The sequence below is a fragment of the Mus caroli genome, unplaced genomic scaffold, assembly GCF_978045245.1.
Source record: "Mus caroli unplaced genomic scaffold, Mus_caroli_1 scaffold_6, whole genome shotgun sequence".
NCBI lineage: Eukaryota > Metazoa > Chordata > Mammalia > Rodentia > Muridae > Mus > Mus caroli.
Window position 1 is genome coordinate 25,018,000 of NW_028227261.1, and position 17,254 is coordinate 25,035,253.

General features: G+C 48.7%; 1 protein-coding gene across 1 annotated transcript; it reads left to right on the forward strand.

Annotated features, from left to right (window-relative positions):
• The first annotated feature begins 2,518 nt into the window (after positions 1 to 2,518).
• Themis2 (thymocyte selection associated family member 2) lies at positions 2,519 to 17,013 on the forward strand. The gene is made up of 6 exons (XM_021160942.3): positions 2,519 to 2,612; positions 6,022 to 6,162; positions 8,700 to 9,107; positions 12,373 to 13,460; positions 15,253 to 15,403; positions 15,749 to 17,013. Exons 1-6 carry the CDS (start codon positions 2,519 to 2,521, stop codon positions 15,856 to 15,858), a joined length of 1,992 nt encoding a protein of 663 aa, XP_021016601.1. The 3' UTR covers positions 15,859 to 17,013.
• The last annotated feature ends 241 nt before the right edge of the window (positions 17,014 to 17,254 follow it).

Here is a 17,254-nt window from a genome sequence, read left to right on the forward strand (position 1 = left end):
CACGCTGTAGACCAGGCTGGCCTCGAATACAGAAACCCTCCTGCCTCTGCCTCCCGAGTGCTGAGATTAAAGGCATGAGCCACCACGCCTGGCTATAATAAATAAATCTTTTAAAAAAAGGGGGGGGGCTAGTGAGATGGCTTAGTGGGTAAGAGCACCCGACTGCTCTTCCGAAGGTCTGGAGTTCAAATCCCAGCAACCACATGGTGGCTCACAACCACCTATAATGAGATCTGACTCCCTCTTCTGGAGTGTCTAAAGACAGCCACAGTGTACTTACATATAATAAATAAATAAATCTTAAAAAAAAAATACAACAGGATAACCCCCAGAAATCCTGTGTTCTCAGCTTCACAGTTCCCTAAGCATCCCTGAGTGCAGGAGCCTCCTCCCTTCCTCCGCCTTCTTTGTTTTCCCTTCCTCCCATTCTTCCTTCCTCCCCTCCTCTCTTGTGCTCCCTCATCTTTTCATCCCAGTTCCTGCCTCTCTTCTTCCACCCCTGCACTAGTGCTGTGAAGATGGAGGTATTCCTAGTGGTCTCCTCCATGTCCCGTGACCCTTGGTGAGTTGTTCACAGTACCTGTTAATATGAAAAATACTCAATCCATTATGGAAAGGTCTAGAAAACAGTTGAGAGACAGTAGACAGCCCTTCACCACCAGGGTTCCCTGGAGCCATGAGAACTTCTGTTTTTCTACTTACACATTTTTTTTTTCAGCCACAAGGAAGTCAGTTTCCATTTCATCTTATTTCTGAAAACAAGACAGGGCATTAGGAGAAACTGCATTGTGTTTTTAAGATGGGCTCTCATGCCGACCATGTTCTTTGTAACCCAGGGATGACTTGAATCCTGAGCCTCTCAAGTGCTGGGATCACAGCCTGTGCCACGGCACCATTTTTACTTACCTATTTCAGAGGACTTGAGTGTCCTAGAGAGATCGGTAGCTATCTCTGCATCACTAGAGGTGTCCAGACAGAGGGCCATGGTGTATCTAGGGATAGACAAGGCATGTCTTCTTCCTCAGACCCAAAGGGTAAGGGTGTGTATGTCCTAAGAGACCCCAACTACACTAGGGAGCTGTGTACCCTGTTTAAACTTGGAGTACTGTGGCAGAGGCATCTGGGCACATCTCAGCTGGGGAAGTGGGATCGTTTTTATCCGTTCAACATCTTCATGGTCTGAGGTAGTTAAATGGTACATGCCTGTTATTCCAGAACCTGGCAGGAGGAGGAATCAAGAACATCAGGAGTCTAAGGAAGCCATTCTCAGCTACACAGTGGATTATGTGAAATCCTGCCTCAAAAACCCAAAACAAGGCAGAGGATGCAGCTCACTTAGTAGAGTGTTTGCTTTGAATGCATGATGCCCTAGATTCAGTTCTCAGCATCTAATAAAATGTGTGTGACCACACTCATTTTAGATGGTGGAAGAAGGAAGATCAGAAGTTCAAGGTCATCTTCAGCTACACAGTAATTTTGAGTACAATTTGTGCTAAGGGATACTCTCTCTGTCTGTCTCTGTCTCTATGTCTCTGTGTCTCTGTCTCTCTCTGTGTCTCTGTCTCTATCTCTGTCTCTATCTCTGTCTCTCTGTCTCTCTGTCTCTCTGTCTCTCTGTCTCTGTCTCTGTCTCTCTCTCTCTCTCTCTCTCTCTCTCTCTCTCTCTCTCTCTCTCTCACACACACACACACACACACACACCAGACCTCTGGGTATCAAATTATCAAGTCTTGCCGGGCGTGATGGCGCACGCCTTCGATCCCAACACTTGGGAGGCAGAGGCAGGCAGATTTCTGAGTTGGAGGCCAGCCTGGTCTACAAAGTGAGTTCCAGGACAGCCAGGGTTATACAGAGAAACCCTGTCTCAAAAACCAAACAAACAAACAAAAAATCAAGTCTTGATGTTAGATCTGTTCGATGGAGCCAAGTAAAGAAAGGTGTGGGAATTGTCCTGGTTGTTCTTTGGTCAATTTGACCCAAGTTAGAATTATCTGGGAACCTCTGTTGAGAAAATGCCTCCATCAGACTGCCTGTAGGCAAGCCTTGGTGCATTTTCTTCACTTATGATTGGTGGTGTGGGTGGGCCCAGCCCATAGGGTGTGGGTAGTGCCAACCCTGGGCAGGAGGTCCTGAGTTGTGTAAGAAAGCAAGCTGAGCAAACCAGTAAGCTGTGTTTCTTTGTGGCTTGTACCAGTCCCAGTCCCTTTATCTCGATCTGTCCGGAGTTTCTGCTCTGACTACCCTCTGTGATCCCAAAGTTGTAAGATAATAAACCCTTCCCTCCCCAAGTTGCTTTTGGTCATGGTGTTTTATCACATTAGAAACCTTAAGAAAAGATTCAATTTTAGAGATGAAGAGACAGGTCAGGGGGAATAAAGTCCCCATTCAAGAGTTCAGGGCTCTTCGGAGAACCCAGTGGGGCTCCGGAGCTGAGGGGCGTGGCCTCAGTGGGCGTGGCTTCCGGACTGTCCTCTGCAAGCTGGGGATCAGCCTAAGCAAATCTAGTCGGAACGCGACCATGGAGCCGGTGCCACTGCAGGACTTTGTGAGCGGCCTGGACCCCGCCTCCCTTCCGCGCGTGCTGCGGGTCTGCTCCGGAGTCTACTTTGAGGGTGAGCGGGCTCTGGGTGGAAGGTGCCAGGCATGATGGGTCATGCCTGTAATGCCAACACTGGGGAGCTGAGGCAGGAGGATTGGCACGAGTTCGAAGCTAGCCTGCTCTATAAAGTGATTGCAGGTCAGTTTGGGCTACAGAGTTAGACCCTGAGGGATCTGGGGTTGAGTTCAGACGCTGCTGCCCGAAATTTTATGAATCCGCACCAAAAGGCGCCACCTCCCTGCTCTTCAACTTTTGTCCTGTGGGTGATGAGAAGTCCTGAGTTTAACTCAGGCTTTTTCTCAACTGAGGCTCGTCTGTAATGCTATCAGAAATTGTGTGGCAGCTAGGCAGGGGCGACCTGAACAGCCTAGGAAGTCCTGTCTCAAGCAACAAGAACAATTATAACAATAAATGGACAAATAAGTAGGGATAACTCGTCCATTGTGTCAGACAGGCACTAGGGTGCTCACTGTCGTTATTGGGGTTGTTCTGAGAGGACCTTGTTTTGTAGCCCAGGCTGGCCTCAAATTTGCAGCGATCAGTCTGCCTCTGCCTGAATTTGCCATGCCTGGTTCACTGTTCATTTTTCTCTCTCCCTCCCTCCATTCTCTTTTATTATCTTCTCTCCTTTTCTGCAAGGATCCAACCCAGGACCCTGAGCTCTCACCGATAAGATATATTACAGTTCGTTATTTTAGCACCAGATCAGCCCTCCTGCTGAACTCTCTGCTCCTTGCCTCTGAGTCTCCCTGTTCCTCTGCTGGATTCTCAGATGGAGTGGTCCTCCTACCACAGGGATCCTTCCCTGCTTTTTGCCTGTACATTTGCTCCTTGCCCATGGCTTTCCGCAACCCATAGCAGAGAAGAGATGGCCATATCAGGACACAGCCACCAGTTACTGGCCAAATAGCAAATGACCAGGGACTGACCACTTGGGTAAGGGAGGGAGGAAAAGGGACCCACCGGGCTGCTCTGTGGAGGGCAGAGGAGAGAGTGGAGGGAGATGTTGAGATTCAGGGCTCCTCCCTCAGACAGTGAGCTTCTCATGGATGCCTGCTTCATTCCACTCCCTGGAGTGAGGGAGCCAGGCTCTGCCACAGCAGCTGCCAGCAAAGTGTTCTGATGGCCAAGTGGGTTGTAGACTGACCTAGGAGGATCACACAAGGGCCACCACAGTGAGTCTCTCTGGTCCATCGGAATCTGATGGGTCCCTGAAGTGAGGCTCTGGGAGCCTGGTCATTCTTTTCTCCAGCTCAGAACATCCTCCCACCGTCTCTTGCTTACCTGTGTCACAATACCCGAGTTTCCTCATCTGCTCTGACCTGGGGTGATGGGAAGTGGAAGGACTTGGGGTGACGTGAGGACAGATGGATGTCACAGAGTGTCGGTATGCAAATGAGGTGAACGGGAAGGTAGATGACCCTACGGGGCAAGGTGTGGTGGAATTCATGACCACATGGGATTCCAGTTTTGGAGGTTGATACCCCATGTTCTGCCTCCAGCCACCCTCACCTCCCCCTCCTCCCACCCCCACATTACCTGCCCTGCTGCAGATGAGACCTGGGCCATTTTACATCCTAGACTACTAACACTCTAGCTAGTTCTTAGCTAAGATCCTTAGCATCTTTCTTTCTTTCCGTTTAAGACAAATTCTTCTTGTATAGCTCAGACTTCTCCAGACTAAGAGTTCTGTGGTTACAGATGTGTACCACCACAGCTGGTCTTCTGAGCCTTTGTTTACATTGATTGATTGATTGTTGGGGGGGGGGGGCACGCATGTGTCACAGTATGAATATGAAGGTCACAGGACTTTTGTTTTCTTTTTCCTCCACCATGTGGGACTTAGGAAGGAAAGAGTCTTTACGATATCTTGCTGGCTCTTTTCTGTTAATTTTGAGGCTGACCTGGCACTCCCTGTTCAGCCAAGGGTGAGTCTGAGCTCCTACCCTTCCTCTTTACCAATCATTGGAGGAGCTGACACCACCTCTCTGAGCTATCACTTTTAGGAAGGAGAAACTGCTGTTGCTATTTATTTAGAAAAGGGAAACTGCTGGCCCGTTCCGGAAGGGCAGTCACGCGTCCTCAGGGCAGTGAAGCGCCAGTAACACTCAGCACAGGGCCAGGTATATATAACTCCATGGCTAACAAACTCCTCTTCTTCGAGGTCCACCTCCGAGCAACTGTGTGCACTTTCCTGAGGGGTTAGGGTGAGGTTGACACCAGTTTCTCTTGACCCTGTGAGCAGCTCTCCAAAGGCTCTCCCTGGGAGAGGGGCTCCAGGTGGCCAAAAGGTCCTGCCACCTGGGGTTTCCCATCCTCTGCTGCTGGACACAGACCCTGGGCACACAGCACTGTGAGATCTCTATTGTTTAGCTTCTAGTGTTCTTTATGGCTTTAGCACTTTGCATTAAGCAAGTGGCTGCTGAACTTGGAGGTGGTGCTCGGAGCCTCAGTCTCCTCTACATCCTCTTAAGAACAGCTCACCAGACGGGCGGGTGGAGTGAGCTAGCTGGTAGGCTAGCTGGTAAATCATTGCTGCCAGTCCGGACAACCTGAGACCAATCCCTGGATCCCACAGGGTGGAAGGAAAGAACTGCCTTCCAAGAGTTGTCCTGACTTTCACACCCATGCTGTGGAATGCATTCAAGATAAACATTTTAAAAACAGAAGCTAAAAGTGACTCTTCAGGACAGGGGGGTTGTAGCTCAATTGGTCCAGTGCTCATCTTGCATGCATGAAACCCTGGAGTTGAATCCAGGTACCACAAAGAATTCGGCATGGTGGCGTACACCTGCCTTCCGAGCGCTCTGGAGGTAGAGGCAGGAGGATCAGCAGTTCAACGTCAGCCTTAGTAGAAAGAGATCTGGGACAAGCTGAACTACAGGAGAGTCAGCTGAGAGAGAGAGAGAGAGAGAGAGAGAGAGAGAGAGCGCAGCTCACTCATCTGAAGCAGAAAGCAGGCAGTGAGAAGAGCTATATCTATGTGAAGCCCCCCTACCCTGAGCCTGATTTTGTAACTTTAATATGGGAGTTGGGAGTCACTGGCTAGTTACTTCATCATGGGTGGAATCTACCCCCAGAGACGGCAAGGATGTTAAAAGGGACCTGCCCTGACCATGCACACACTCTAGGAGAGCAGGGAGAAAGTGCACCATCAGGCCTGCGGTGGTCAGTGAAGACAAGGTAAGCTGTCTGAGGATGGCCGGCTGAGCCAGCTGCCCTTAAGCAGGGAGAAGGAAGGAAGAAGCCTGAGGACTACACTAGGGGGAATATGTATGTTTGGAACCCAGTCCAGACCCCAGTACTTCGAAGCAGAAAGATATGGCAGCAGGAAGAGCTGAGTAGAGTTTATACGGAACAGGGTACATACAGGCCGCCCAGGCCTTTGCCCAAAAGGAGAAACTGAGTCCGTGTCTCCACAGGTTCCGTCTACGAGCTCTTTGGGAATGAGTGCTGCCTCTCCACGGGGGACCTAATCAAGGTCACTCATGTCCAGCTCCAGAAGGTTGTGTGCGAGTATCCAGAGACGGGTCAGACGTTGGAGCTCAACCCCAATTTCACAGGTAAGGCGCGCACTCCGCCTCCCCTGGTGCTGTAGCCTCCTGTAGGTGTGTCTTGAGCCACTCGTGGGTGGGCTTGTCACTCTCAGCAGCATGCCCGCCCCTCTGGCTTTGCATATGAGGATGCCATATCTACTGTTAGGTAGCCACAAGGCCAAGGGCATATTCAGATGGCAATCTTGAGGATGTCCTGAGTCTGGCTTGTCCCACCCTCTTCTGATCACATCTGCCTCTAGGTCTTCAGGTTTGGATCTTTGGATTTGCTCATTCACTCATCAAACATCTGCTGACACCCTCGTGTCCTGTGGGGAGCTGAGTATGTGGACTCAGGATGAGCTAGGCCCTTCTGGACTGACAGTACACAATGTCCCGGGGTCCTATCCCCAGCACTGCATAACCCAGATGTGTGTGCAGCACCTGGCTGAATCCTATAAGGGAGGCAGAGGCAGGAGGAGCAGGAGGAGGTCTCAAGGGTGGGAGATATCAGTGGTAGATGCTGCTGCCAAGCCTGATGATGATCTGAGTTCAATTCCTGGCACCTCCATGCTGGAAGGAGAGAGGGACTCCTACAAATAGTCCTCTGGGTTCCACACATGGGCTGTAGCATACACACACTAAATAAATGCGAATTGTTTTATTTTATTGGTACAAGGTATCGATCGCTGTCTAACTTTGATCACCATGTAGATCAGGCTGGCTTCAGACTCATAATGATGTGCCTCCTGAGTTCTGGGACTTAAAGACGTGCACTGACATGCCTGGCTTAAATGTGGTTTTGTTTTTTTTTTTTTTTTTAATTTTATAACGTAAGAAAAATGAAAGAGCCGGGTGTGGTGGCACCTGCCTTTAATCCCAGCACTTGGGAGGCAGAGGCAGGTGGATTTCTGAGTTCGAGGCCAGCCTGGTCTACAGAGTGAGTTCCAAGACAGCCAGGGCTACACAGAGAAACCCTGTTTCGAAAAAACAAACAAAAAGAAAAAAGAAAAATGAAAGATCTTTTTCGAGGGCTGGAAAGATGGCTCAGTGGTTAAGAACACTGACTGTTCTTCCAGAGGGCCCGAGTCTCTGTTTCCTTGGGATGCTTTGACTGTAGCCTGCTGGTGTGGACCTCTTTCCAGATCCCATTTCTCCTAGAGAACATTTGCTCGCAGAACCACTGAGAGGGTAGTGATCAAAGCCAGGGGGCTTAACTTCAATACCATGCTATCGTCTAACTCACAGTTTAAATCCAAAATCCACCAATTATCCTGAGATGCCGGCAGCACTCCCTCCGCCTGAGAGCAAACTCAGATAACAGATATTTTCTTTTTTTTTTCTTTTCTTTTTTTTTTTTTTTAAGATTTATTTATTTATTTATTATATGTAAGTACACTGTAGCTGTCTTCAGACACACCAGAAGAGGGCATCAGATCTCATTACGGGTGGTTGTGAGCCACCATGTGGTTGCTGGGATTTGAACTTCGGACCTTTGGAAGAGCAGTCGGGTGCTCTTACCCACTGAGCCATCTCACCAGCCCCAACAGATATTTTCTGCTTTCTGTCCCTTAGTCTGTTTCAGCTTGGCATGCGTCCTTACACTTTCTTTGTCCTCATTTGGACTTTTTTTTTTTTTAATCCAGATCAACACTTTTTTTTCTTTTTTAATTAATTATTTATTATATGTAAGTACACTGTAGCTGTCTTCAGACGCACCATAAGAGGGCATCAGATTTCATTAAAGATGGTTGTGAGTTGCTGGAATTTGAATTCAGGACCTTTGGAAGAACAGTCGGTGCTCTTAACCGCTGAGCCATCTCTCCAGTCCCAGATCAACACTCCCCACCCCCTGACCCCGGCACTGAGGTCTGATTGGTTCTGGGCCTCTCACACACTAACCGAACAGTCTATCACTGAACTGTATCCTGAGGTCACAGACCAGTACTTCAGGAGAATGTCCTTCAGCCCAGGCTCTGTGATATTTCCTTAATTAGATTTGGCTCGTGACTTTGGGGACAGGAAATCACTGTTTCCAGAAGTTGGGCAACTGGGCAGCCTGGTGGCAGGACTTCTGGGAGTGGCAGGAACCGCAGGCAAGCCGTTGGTTGGTCCTGGCAGAGTGACTGAGGGGTGGGGTGTCAGAGGGTCCCTGGGCTAGTAGATTCTGGGGCTCTAATTTGGGAGAAAGAGACAATGGTGCTACCCCAAGATGGAGAGACAGACTGGGTGTATGGGCTTGGAGCTATGGGGGAGGTGGCTAAGGAAAAAAATTATGGGGTAGCTAAGTTAAAGACAGAAGTCAGAAAGTGGGAATGCTCAGGAGGTGTGTGTGTGTGTGTAAGAATGTGCCCCGATTCTGTTCCCTGTGTCCCTTGTGTCACCATTTCTGCCCTCACTATTCACATACTGTCATCAGCCTCCATTCTTAGACCTTTTAGTCTCAATGTCCAGACGTCAGCCCATCCCTGCCGTCTGTCCTGGGAGGGATTCTGGCTGGGTTATCTCCAGAGCCTGTCCCCAGCACCCTCCCTCCACATTCTTCCTCCTCCTGCTGCATCCCACAGGCCTCTTCAGCCCACTCACCAGCCTGCGAAGCTACAGAACCCTGGAGGACCTTGTCTCTGCCATGCCCCAGAACTCCACCCGGTGGCCCGTTTACTTCAAGTCAACTCAGAGAATTGTCACCGAGGCTGGTGTGGTGCCTGAGGATCAGCCCCTCAGACTTGAGGCTGTGGAAATACACCATGGGATCCGCTATGCGCGCTGCGTCCAAGTCTCAAAGACCAAAGAGCACCTTCATCTGCCCCTTTCCCAGAAGGGACCCTTCTGGAGATGCAAGCCCAGTGCTCCACAAACCCTGCACCAAATCCTGCAGGACCCAGCTCTGAAGGACCTCACGCTCAGCTGCCCCAGCCTACCCTGGGACTCCGTGATCCTAAAACCCCAGTATATGCTCCAAGCCATCATGCACAGTAAGTTACCTGAGGAGATGGGAGTGGGAGTAGCTGGGAGCTGTACCATCGAAGATACCCCCAACTCTGGGGCTCCAGACTGCTTACTCAATGTCTGCAATGTAACGGAATATGAATGAAACCAGAAACGTGGCGTAAAAAGAGACAGGAAAAGGGATAAACACATAAAAGAGGTTTTATCAAGGTTAGGTTCCATGACGGCTGCATAGATGCTGTCTCAAAACTGAAAGGCAAAACAATTAATTAATTATTGGGGGTGGGTGGGCAGCTCAGTGCATAAAAGCACTTGCTGTGAAAATTGTCCTCTGACCTCCATGTTCCCTTTGGCATGTGCATACACACACATGCCAATAATAAATTAATTTTTTAAAAAAGCTTTATCCGGGCGTGGTGGCACACGCCTTTAATCCCAGCACTCGGGAGGCAGAGGCAGGAGGATTTCTGAGTTCGAGGCCAGCCTGGTCTACAAAGTGAGTTCCAGGACAGCCAGGGCTATATAGAGAAACCCTGTCTTGAAAAACCAAAAAAAAAAAAAAAAAAAAAAAAAAAGATATATTTATTTATTTATTTATTTATTTATTACATGTAAGTACACAGTAGCTGCCTTCAGACACTTCAGAAGAGGGCCTCAGATCTCGTTAGGATGGTTGTGAGCCACCATGTGCTTGCTGGGCATTGAACTCAGGACCTTCGGAAGTGCTCTTAACCGCTGAGCCATCTCTCCAGCCCCAGATTCATTTTTTTTAAAAGCAGGGTTGGGACAGTGGCTCAGCAGATAAAGGTACTGCCACTGCCATGCACAAGTTTCATCCCTGGGACCTAAATGGAGCAAGAGAGAACTGGCTACTGCAAGTTGTCCTTTGACCTTCACTCTCACACCATGGCAAGAACACATACCTATCCTATCCATATATATAGGTGGGCCGACAAAAAGAGACACAACCATACAAATAAAATAAATGAACAAATGTGAAAGCAAAGTTTTTATTTATTTATTTATTTATTTATTTATTTATTTATTTATTTATTATATGTAAGTACACTGTAGCTGTCTTCAGACACTCCAGAAGAGGGGGCCAGATCTTGTTACGGATGGTTGTGAGCCACCATGTGGTTGCTGGGATTTGAACTCTGGACCTTCGGAAGAGCAGTCGGGTGCTCTTACCCACTGAGCCATCTCACCAGCCCCCGCAAAGTTTTTAAAAAGAGTAAAATCAGTAAAGGCGGGTGGGGTCAGGCAGTGGTGGCACACACCTTTAACCCCAGCACTCGGGAGGCAGAGGCAGGCGGATTTCTGAGTTCGAGGCCAGCCTAGTCTACAGAATGAGTTCCAGGACGGCTAGGGCTACATAGAGAAACCCTGTCTTGAAAAACAACAACAACAAAAAAAAAGAGGTTGGGGTCTGGTTCAATGGTAGTGTGTTTGCTAGCCCTTGATCTCCTCTATTCCCAAAAATAAATAAAATAGCCCGGCGTGGTGGCTCACGCCTTTAATCCCAGCACTTGGGAGGCAGAGGCAGGCGGATTTCTGAGTTCGAGGCCAGCCTGGTCTACAGAGTGAGTTCCAGGACAGCCAGGGCTACACAGAGAAACCCTGTCTCGAAAAATAAATAAATAAATAAATAAATAAATAAATAAATAAATAAAATAAAACAAAAAGAAATGTTTTTAAGTGCAATTTTTTTTTTTTTTTTTTTTTTTTGGAGACAGGGTCTCATGTAGCCCAGGCTAGTCTCCAACTCCTGATCTTCCGGCCTCTGCCTCCCAAGTCAAGTAAGTGCTGGAGTATCTAAATGTGGCACCATACCTGGTTAAAAAACAAACCCAAAAGCTTTTAAACGTAGTTATTCCCTGTTTAAAGACGCATGCCTACGGCATGATAAAGTAGATTTAATTTTGTTTATGGAGAAGAAAAGGAAGAGCAAGTGTTCTTCCAGGTCACTCTTGAAGAGGCGCACGAGAGCAGCTCCAGGTATCTCTTTTCCTACCACAGTCATTTTACTTTCTCTGTCCGAGTTCACACCACCCCTAACTTGGTCACCGTTTTCATCCTCAAAGTTTCAATATAAGTGTTTCACTTTGCCTTCCCTGGCTCCCTCAAACATAGTGCCACCCCTTAAATTACCCTTCAGTGATATTTTGACCCTCCCCACGGCCTCCTTAGCGTGTTTTTTTTTTTTTTTTTTTAATTTCTGAGACATCTCATGCAGCCTGCTGTCTTAGTCAGGTTTCTATTCCTGCACAAACGTCATGACCAAGAAGCAATTTTGGGAAGAAAGGGTTTATTCAGCTTACACTTCCATGTTGCTGTTCATCACCAAGGAAGTCAGGACTGGAACTCAAGCAGGTCAGGAAGCAGGAGCTGATGCAGAGGCCATGGAGGGATGTTCCTTACTGGCTTGCTTCCCCTGGCTTGCTCAGCCTGCTCTCTTATAGAACCCAAGACTACCAGCCCAGAGATGGTCCCACCCACATTGGGGCCTTTCCCCCTTGATCACTAATTGAGAAAATGCCTTACAGTTGGATCTCATGGAGGCATTTCCTCAACTGAAGCTCCTGTCTCTGTGATAACTCCAGCTGTGTCAAGTTGACACAAACCCAGCCAGGACACCTGCCTAGCCTTGAACTCCTTCCTGACCATCCTGCCTCCATCTCCCAAGCTCTGAGACAGCAATGATGCACCATCACACCAGGTTCATGTGTTTTTAATTTTTTTTTTAAGATTTATTTATTTATTATATGTAAGTACACTGTAGCTGTCTTCAGACACTCCAGAAGAGGGAGTCAGATCTCCTTATGGATAGTTGTGAGCCACCATGTGGTTGCTGGGACTTGAACTCAGGACCTTCAGAAGAGCAGTCAGATGCTCTTACCCGCTGAGCCATCTCACCAGCCCACAAATTTAAATTCTTTTTTCTTTTTTTTTTTTTTTAAAGATTAATTTATTTATTATATGTAAGTACACTGTAGCTGTCTTCAGACACTCCAGAAGAGGGCGCCAGATCTCATCACAGATGGTTGTGAGCCACCATGTGGTTGCCGGGAATTGAACGCAGGACCTTCAGAAGAGCAGTCAGTGCTCTTAACCGCTGAGCCATCTCTCCAGCCCCAAATTTAAATTCTTAAATAAAAAAATAAAAATAGAAGACTGAGCTAAAAATCTATAGAGTAGGAAAAGGATGGCAGAAAAGAAGGAGTCAGAGCTGAGGTTGGGGCTGTGACTGGGTGGCGTGTGTTGGGTCCCTGAACTGCTTTCTCCCCATAGTGCGCAGCAGCATCGTCAAGATCCCGTCTACGCTGGAGGTGGAGGTAGAAGACGTCACTGCTTCCTCCCAACACATCCACTTCTTCAAACCGTTGCGGCTGAGCGAGGTGTTGGCCGGGGGAGGCCCCTTCCCTCTGACCATGGAGATCCTGGAGGTTCCTGAGGGTCCGCCCGTCTTCCTCAGCCCGTGGATGAGCTTCCTACGCAAAGGCCAGAGGCTCTGCATCTATGGTCCAGCTTCACCACCCTGGCGGGTTGTGGCCTCAAGCAAGAGCCGAAAAGTGCCCAGATACTTCATGCTCTCTGGGGCCTACCAGGGCAAGCTCAAGCGGAGGCCCAGGGAGTTCTCCACGGCCTATGACCTTTTGGGGGCTCTCCAGCCAGGCCAGCCCCTCCGGGTGGTAGCCACAAAAGACTGTGATGGGAACGAGGAAGAGAATCCTGACTTTTCTTTCTTGACTGTGGGTGATCGACTGGAAGTGCTGAGGTCAGGCCAGGTCTGTGGGACCAAAGGCCAGGACATAGATGTCCTGGTATGTCAGCGGCTGAGTGAGCAGTCTGGGGAGGAAGAGGAGGATTCGGAGGAGATCGAGGACGAGGCAGAGGACAAAGAGCAGATTCTGCTACCCCTCTACCTCTCTGGGAGCTTTGTGGAGGAGGTGAATGACAGCCGACGCTATAGCCTAGTGGATCTCACGGCCCAGTACTCCCTGCCCTGTGACGTCAAGGTGGTGACCAAGGATACCCGTCACCCCACTGACCCCCTGGCTTCCTTCCCTGGCCTGCGGCTGGAGGAGAAGCTCACAGAACCCTTTTTGGTGGTAAGCCTGGACTCCCAGCCAGAAATGTGCTTTGAGATCCCTCCCCGGTGGCTGGACCTGACTGTGGTGGAGGCTGAGGGACAGCCAGCCCAGGTGGCTCGGCCGCTGTCCGTCGCTCCGGTGGAGGAACTGTCAGAAGCTTTCTACTACAGCCTCCGGAAGCTGCCAGCCTCTGAGAGCCAAGCCCCCCCGCCCAGGCCCCCGAAGAGCCAGGGTATCAATAAGAAACAGCAGAACATACAGAGCTATAAGGAGAGCAGTGTAAAGGTATGGACAGAACCTCACGGGCGGGGAGGGGTCACCTGTTAGGCTCACCCCGGGTCCTTCCCTTGCTTTTCGCCTGGCATGATTCTCGGTTGTATTGAACTTGCAGCTCACTAAGTTCTACTCTTTGTACCAGTTATTCCCACTTGGGCCTCATGATCTTAAAGCTGGTATAGTTAGTTATTAGTATTTTATGATTGGGAAAATGAAGACCGAGACTCTTGACGGGTATCCGAAGTCAGGGTTACTAAATGGAAGGCCTGACTTTGAGTGTGGACATTCTGACTCCAAGTTCCTGATGCTTTTCCTTTCTGTCTGTCACCTTCTGGCCACTTCCCAGTGGAACATCGTCTGTTCTTCCCTAGACCTTTGCAGTCCTCCCCCATAGCTCTTAGGATGGCCTCCTGACCTATTTTGACTTATGTTGCTATGATAAAATGCACCAACCAAAAGCAACTTAGAGGAAGAAGGATTTTGGTTCACAATTCCAGGTTATAGCCGTTCACTGTAGGGAAGGCACAGAGGCAGGGACTCCAGACAGCTGGCCATGACACGTTGGAGCAGAAAGATCGGGTGCATTGGTCTGCTAGCTTTCTTGCTGACTTTCTTACTTTCACAGAATTCAGTCCAGTGTAGGAAATGGTGTCACCCACAGTGGGCTCAGTTGCCCTACGCTGATTGGCAGTCAGGAAAATCCCCCATAGATAAAGCCACAGACCTAAGTAATTCCTCATTGAGACTCTGTCCAGGAGTGATAAGTGAACAGTTAACACTAACCTCCAGAGCTCCTAAATCTGCTGGTCACCTGCTGGGCACTGGGTTCAAAGCTTCAATGGCTCCACATGGCATCAGGGTCGCTCATGAGTTGACTGCAGCCTGGCATTCCTGGGCCACCTCCCACCACTACTTCCTGCTTCCCACTCCTGCCCCTACAAGGCTCTGGTTTGGCCTGTTGCAACCCATTAGACCCACAGTTAGGACCTTTACTCCTTCTTCAGGCTCCAGAAGAGATGAGGCCCTGACTCCTGGGCCGAGTTGGCCCTGCTCTCTCTGTCACCTCCCTGCTGTGTCCACTGCCATTTTCCACTATCTCTCTCCCTTCTTAAAAAGAGAGCAGAAATTCCACCTCTCCAAGGCTGGTGGGAGCTGCTGAATGAGTCAAGGAGAATCAAAGGTAGGAGAGTGGGGATCCTGGCCTAGGTATCTTTAGGCATCCATCTGTCTTAGTGATTGACATGCTAGGACCTCTCCCACAAGCCCTTTAGTTACTTCCTGTTTGTCTATAGCTTGCCAACTTGGTGGCTGACCCCACCTACCCTCACAGGTCGCACTCCTACACACACACACACACACACACACACACACACACACAAGCATGCACACAGACACATGCACCAGCATTCTCTTTACAATTGAGATAAGAGAGTCCCAAATCATCTGATCTCACATAGCTAGGAGGATGGTGCGGCTGGGTTTGAACTCAGCCTTGACTCCACAGCCAGTGTGTCTGAGTGAGCTCTCCAAAGTATGAGTGGTGAACTCAACAGAACAGGTATACAGTTTCGGGACCTCAGGAGGCCTGAATTTATTATCATATAGTCACGTGGCAGTGGATAAAACGACCAGTCCTTGAGGAGTCGTTTCAGTCTCACAAGGAACTTCTGTCCACGAGAAGCCTGACCCAGAAAAGCATACAGCAAGTTGTCACTGTGGGGTGACTCTGTCTAGTAGCCTCAGCAGCTGACTCTTGAACCTCTACTGCTTTCTAGTTTGTTTGTTTTTTAATCTTGCTCAGCCTCAAGTTGTAGAACCGCAGAAATCCTGTCCGCAGCCTCAACCCAAGGCGAAGACCTTGGCAGCCCTTCCCAAGAACAAATCAAATGTGTACAGCAAGATTTCTGTCCACAAGAAAGACCGCAAATCCAACCCCCAAACACAGAATTCAGGTGAGTTTGGCCCATCAAACCCATCTCTGATAGCTCTGCTCAGGGGACCCTATCGTGGTCCTACTTTGAGAGCCAAGCTAATATGGAATGGTAGGAAGGTCTCTCTAGTCTTTGTAGATTCCAGACCCTAGCAATGATGCAGTCCAGTCCTAGACATGATGCCCTCTGTGACAAACAGGACAGTAAAATGGCTGCAGAGTTCAAGGAAAGTGAATTGTGGTTTCTGAGCTACAGTCAGGCCCATCCTTCCCCTGTTTAGGAGATGACACTGAAGGGGGGCGCGGGGGGGAGGAACTTGCCTAAAGATAAAGACTTGGAACGACCTGACTGTCTTTTCTTCTTCAGTGCTGAGTATGAAGCCCAAAACCTCAAGCTCCCTCGGCAAGCATTCTACCATGGAGTCATATCTCCTGCCTGACCTGGATATGGATGACCATGACTATGAAGAAGTTTGAACACATTCAGAAAAAGTCATCTAAAGTGTGGGGAAGCCACACTTCCAGTTGCCACCACACAGGACTCGGATACTAGCTAACTCTTGGAGGACCTAGGGCAAAGTCTCAGGGGACTAAGACTATCCCAATGGGCATGGGACCGATACTATCCCTGCCTCTTTGGGTTCCAGGTTGGCTTGGTCCTTGAAAGTTGCATGTGACACCCTCAGCCTTAGAGCGTTGGTGTCCAGAGAAGCCATTCAGGTTCTGGGCCCTCCTATGCCCATCAGTTGTCCCACTACTAGGCACAGAGAAGGATCAAAGGCCACCATCTTCAGCATTGCCCTGCCTCTCAGTAAAGAGAACTCAGTTCTGATTGAACCACCCAATGTAGGCCACCTCCTTTGTTTGCTCTGCACTTGTGCAGTGCAGGCTCTGTGCCTAGGGGCAGACAGTATTCTCTTGTTGGTAGAGCCCAGCTCATGATCAATAATAAATGTAATAATAGTAGTAAATGGGCTTGTGTGACTGAATGGAGGAATCTGCCTTCAAGAATAAAATCCTAGGTAGGACACTAGTTCTCCAAATCTGTTAGTGGAACTAAGAGAGCTAATTTACAAAGGTGGAGGGACTGGAGTGATGGCTCAGTGGTTAAAAACACTTTGCTGCTCTTACAGAGGATCTAAGTTCAGTTCCCAGCACCTACATCAGGTGGTTCATGACTGCCTATAACTCCAGCTGCAGGGGATCCAATGCCTGCTTCTGGATTCATGAGCACTCCATTCATGTGTACACCTAGCCCCTGCAACCCCTCACAATTAGACACAATTTAAACATTTAAAGCTGGGTCTGGTGGTGTACACCTTTAATCTCTGGAGGCAGAAGCAGGTAGATATCTGTGAATTCCAGGTCAGCCTGATGTACATATTTATTTATTAAACAAAATCAAGAGACTCTGGAGACCCAAAGTTGTGGAAATCTGGCAGGCCTTGGGTGGTTCTCTGACACTGTTAAAGCAAGCTGTTAGATGACTGACTACCCAAGATCATCTTATGCTAAAGCCTCAGAATAAAAATGACACACACTTCTGTATGAGTGAAATGTCTTGTCTTGTCTGTGTACCAGACTCTTTAGAAACCACATCCAAGGACTGGTGAGATGGCTCAGTGGGTAAGAGCACCCGACTGCTCTTCCGAAGGTCCAGAGTTCAAATCCCAGCAACCACATGGTGGCTCACAACCATCTGTAATGAGATCTGATGCCCTCTTCTGGTGTGTCTGAAGACAGCTACAGTGTACTTACATATAGTAAATAAATAAATCTAAAAAAAAAAAAAAAAAGAAGAAACCACATCTAAACCTTTAACTATTTTTTTGTTTGTTTGTTTTGGTTTTTTTTTCATTTTGCGAGATAGGGT

Coding starts and splice junctions, on each gene's coding strand:
- Themis2 (XM_021160942.3), top strand. CDS start 2,519: ATGGAGCCGGTGCCACTGCAGGACTTTGTGAGCGGCCTGGACCCCGCC. Junction 6,163..8,699: donor GCTCAACCCCAATTTCACAG/GTAAGGCGCGCA, acceptor TGCATCCCACAG/GCCTCTTCAGCCCACTCACC. Junction 15,404..15,748: donor CCCCCAAACACAGAATTCAG/GTGAGTTTGGCC, acceptor TTTCTTCTTCAG/TGCTGAGTATGAAGCCCAAA.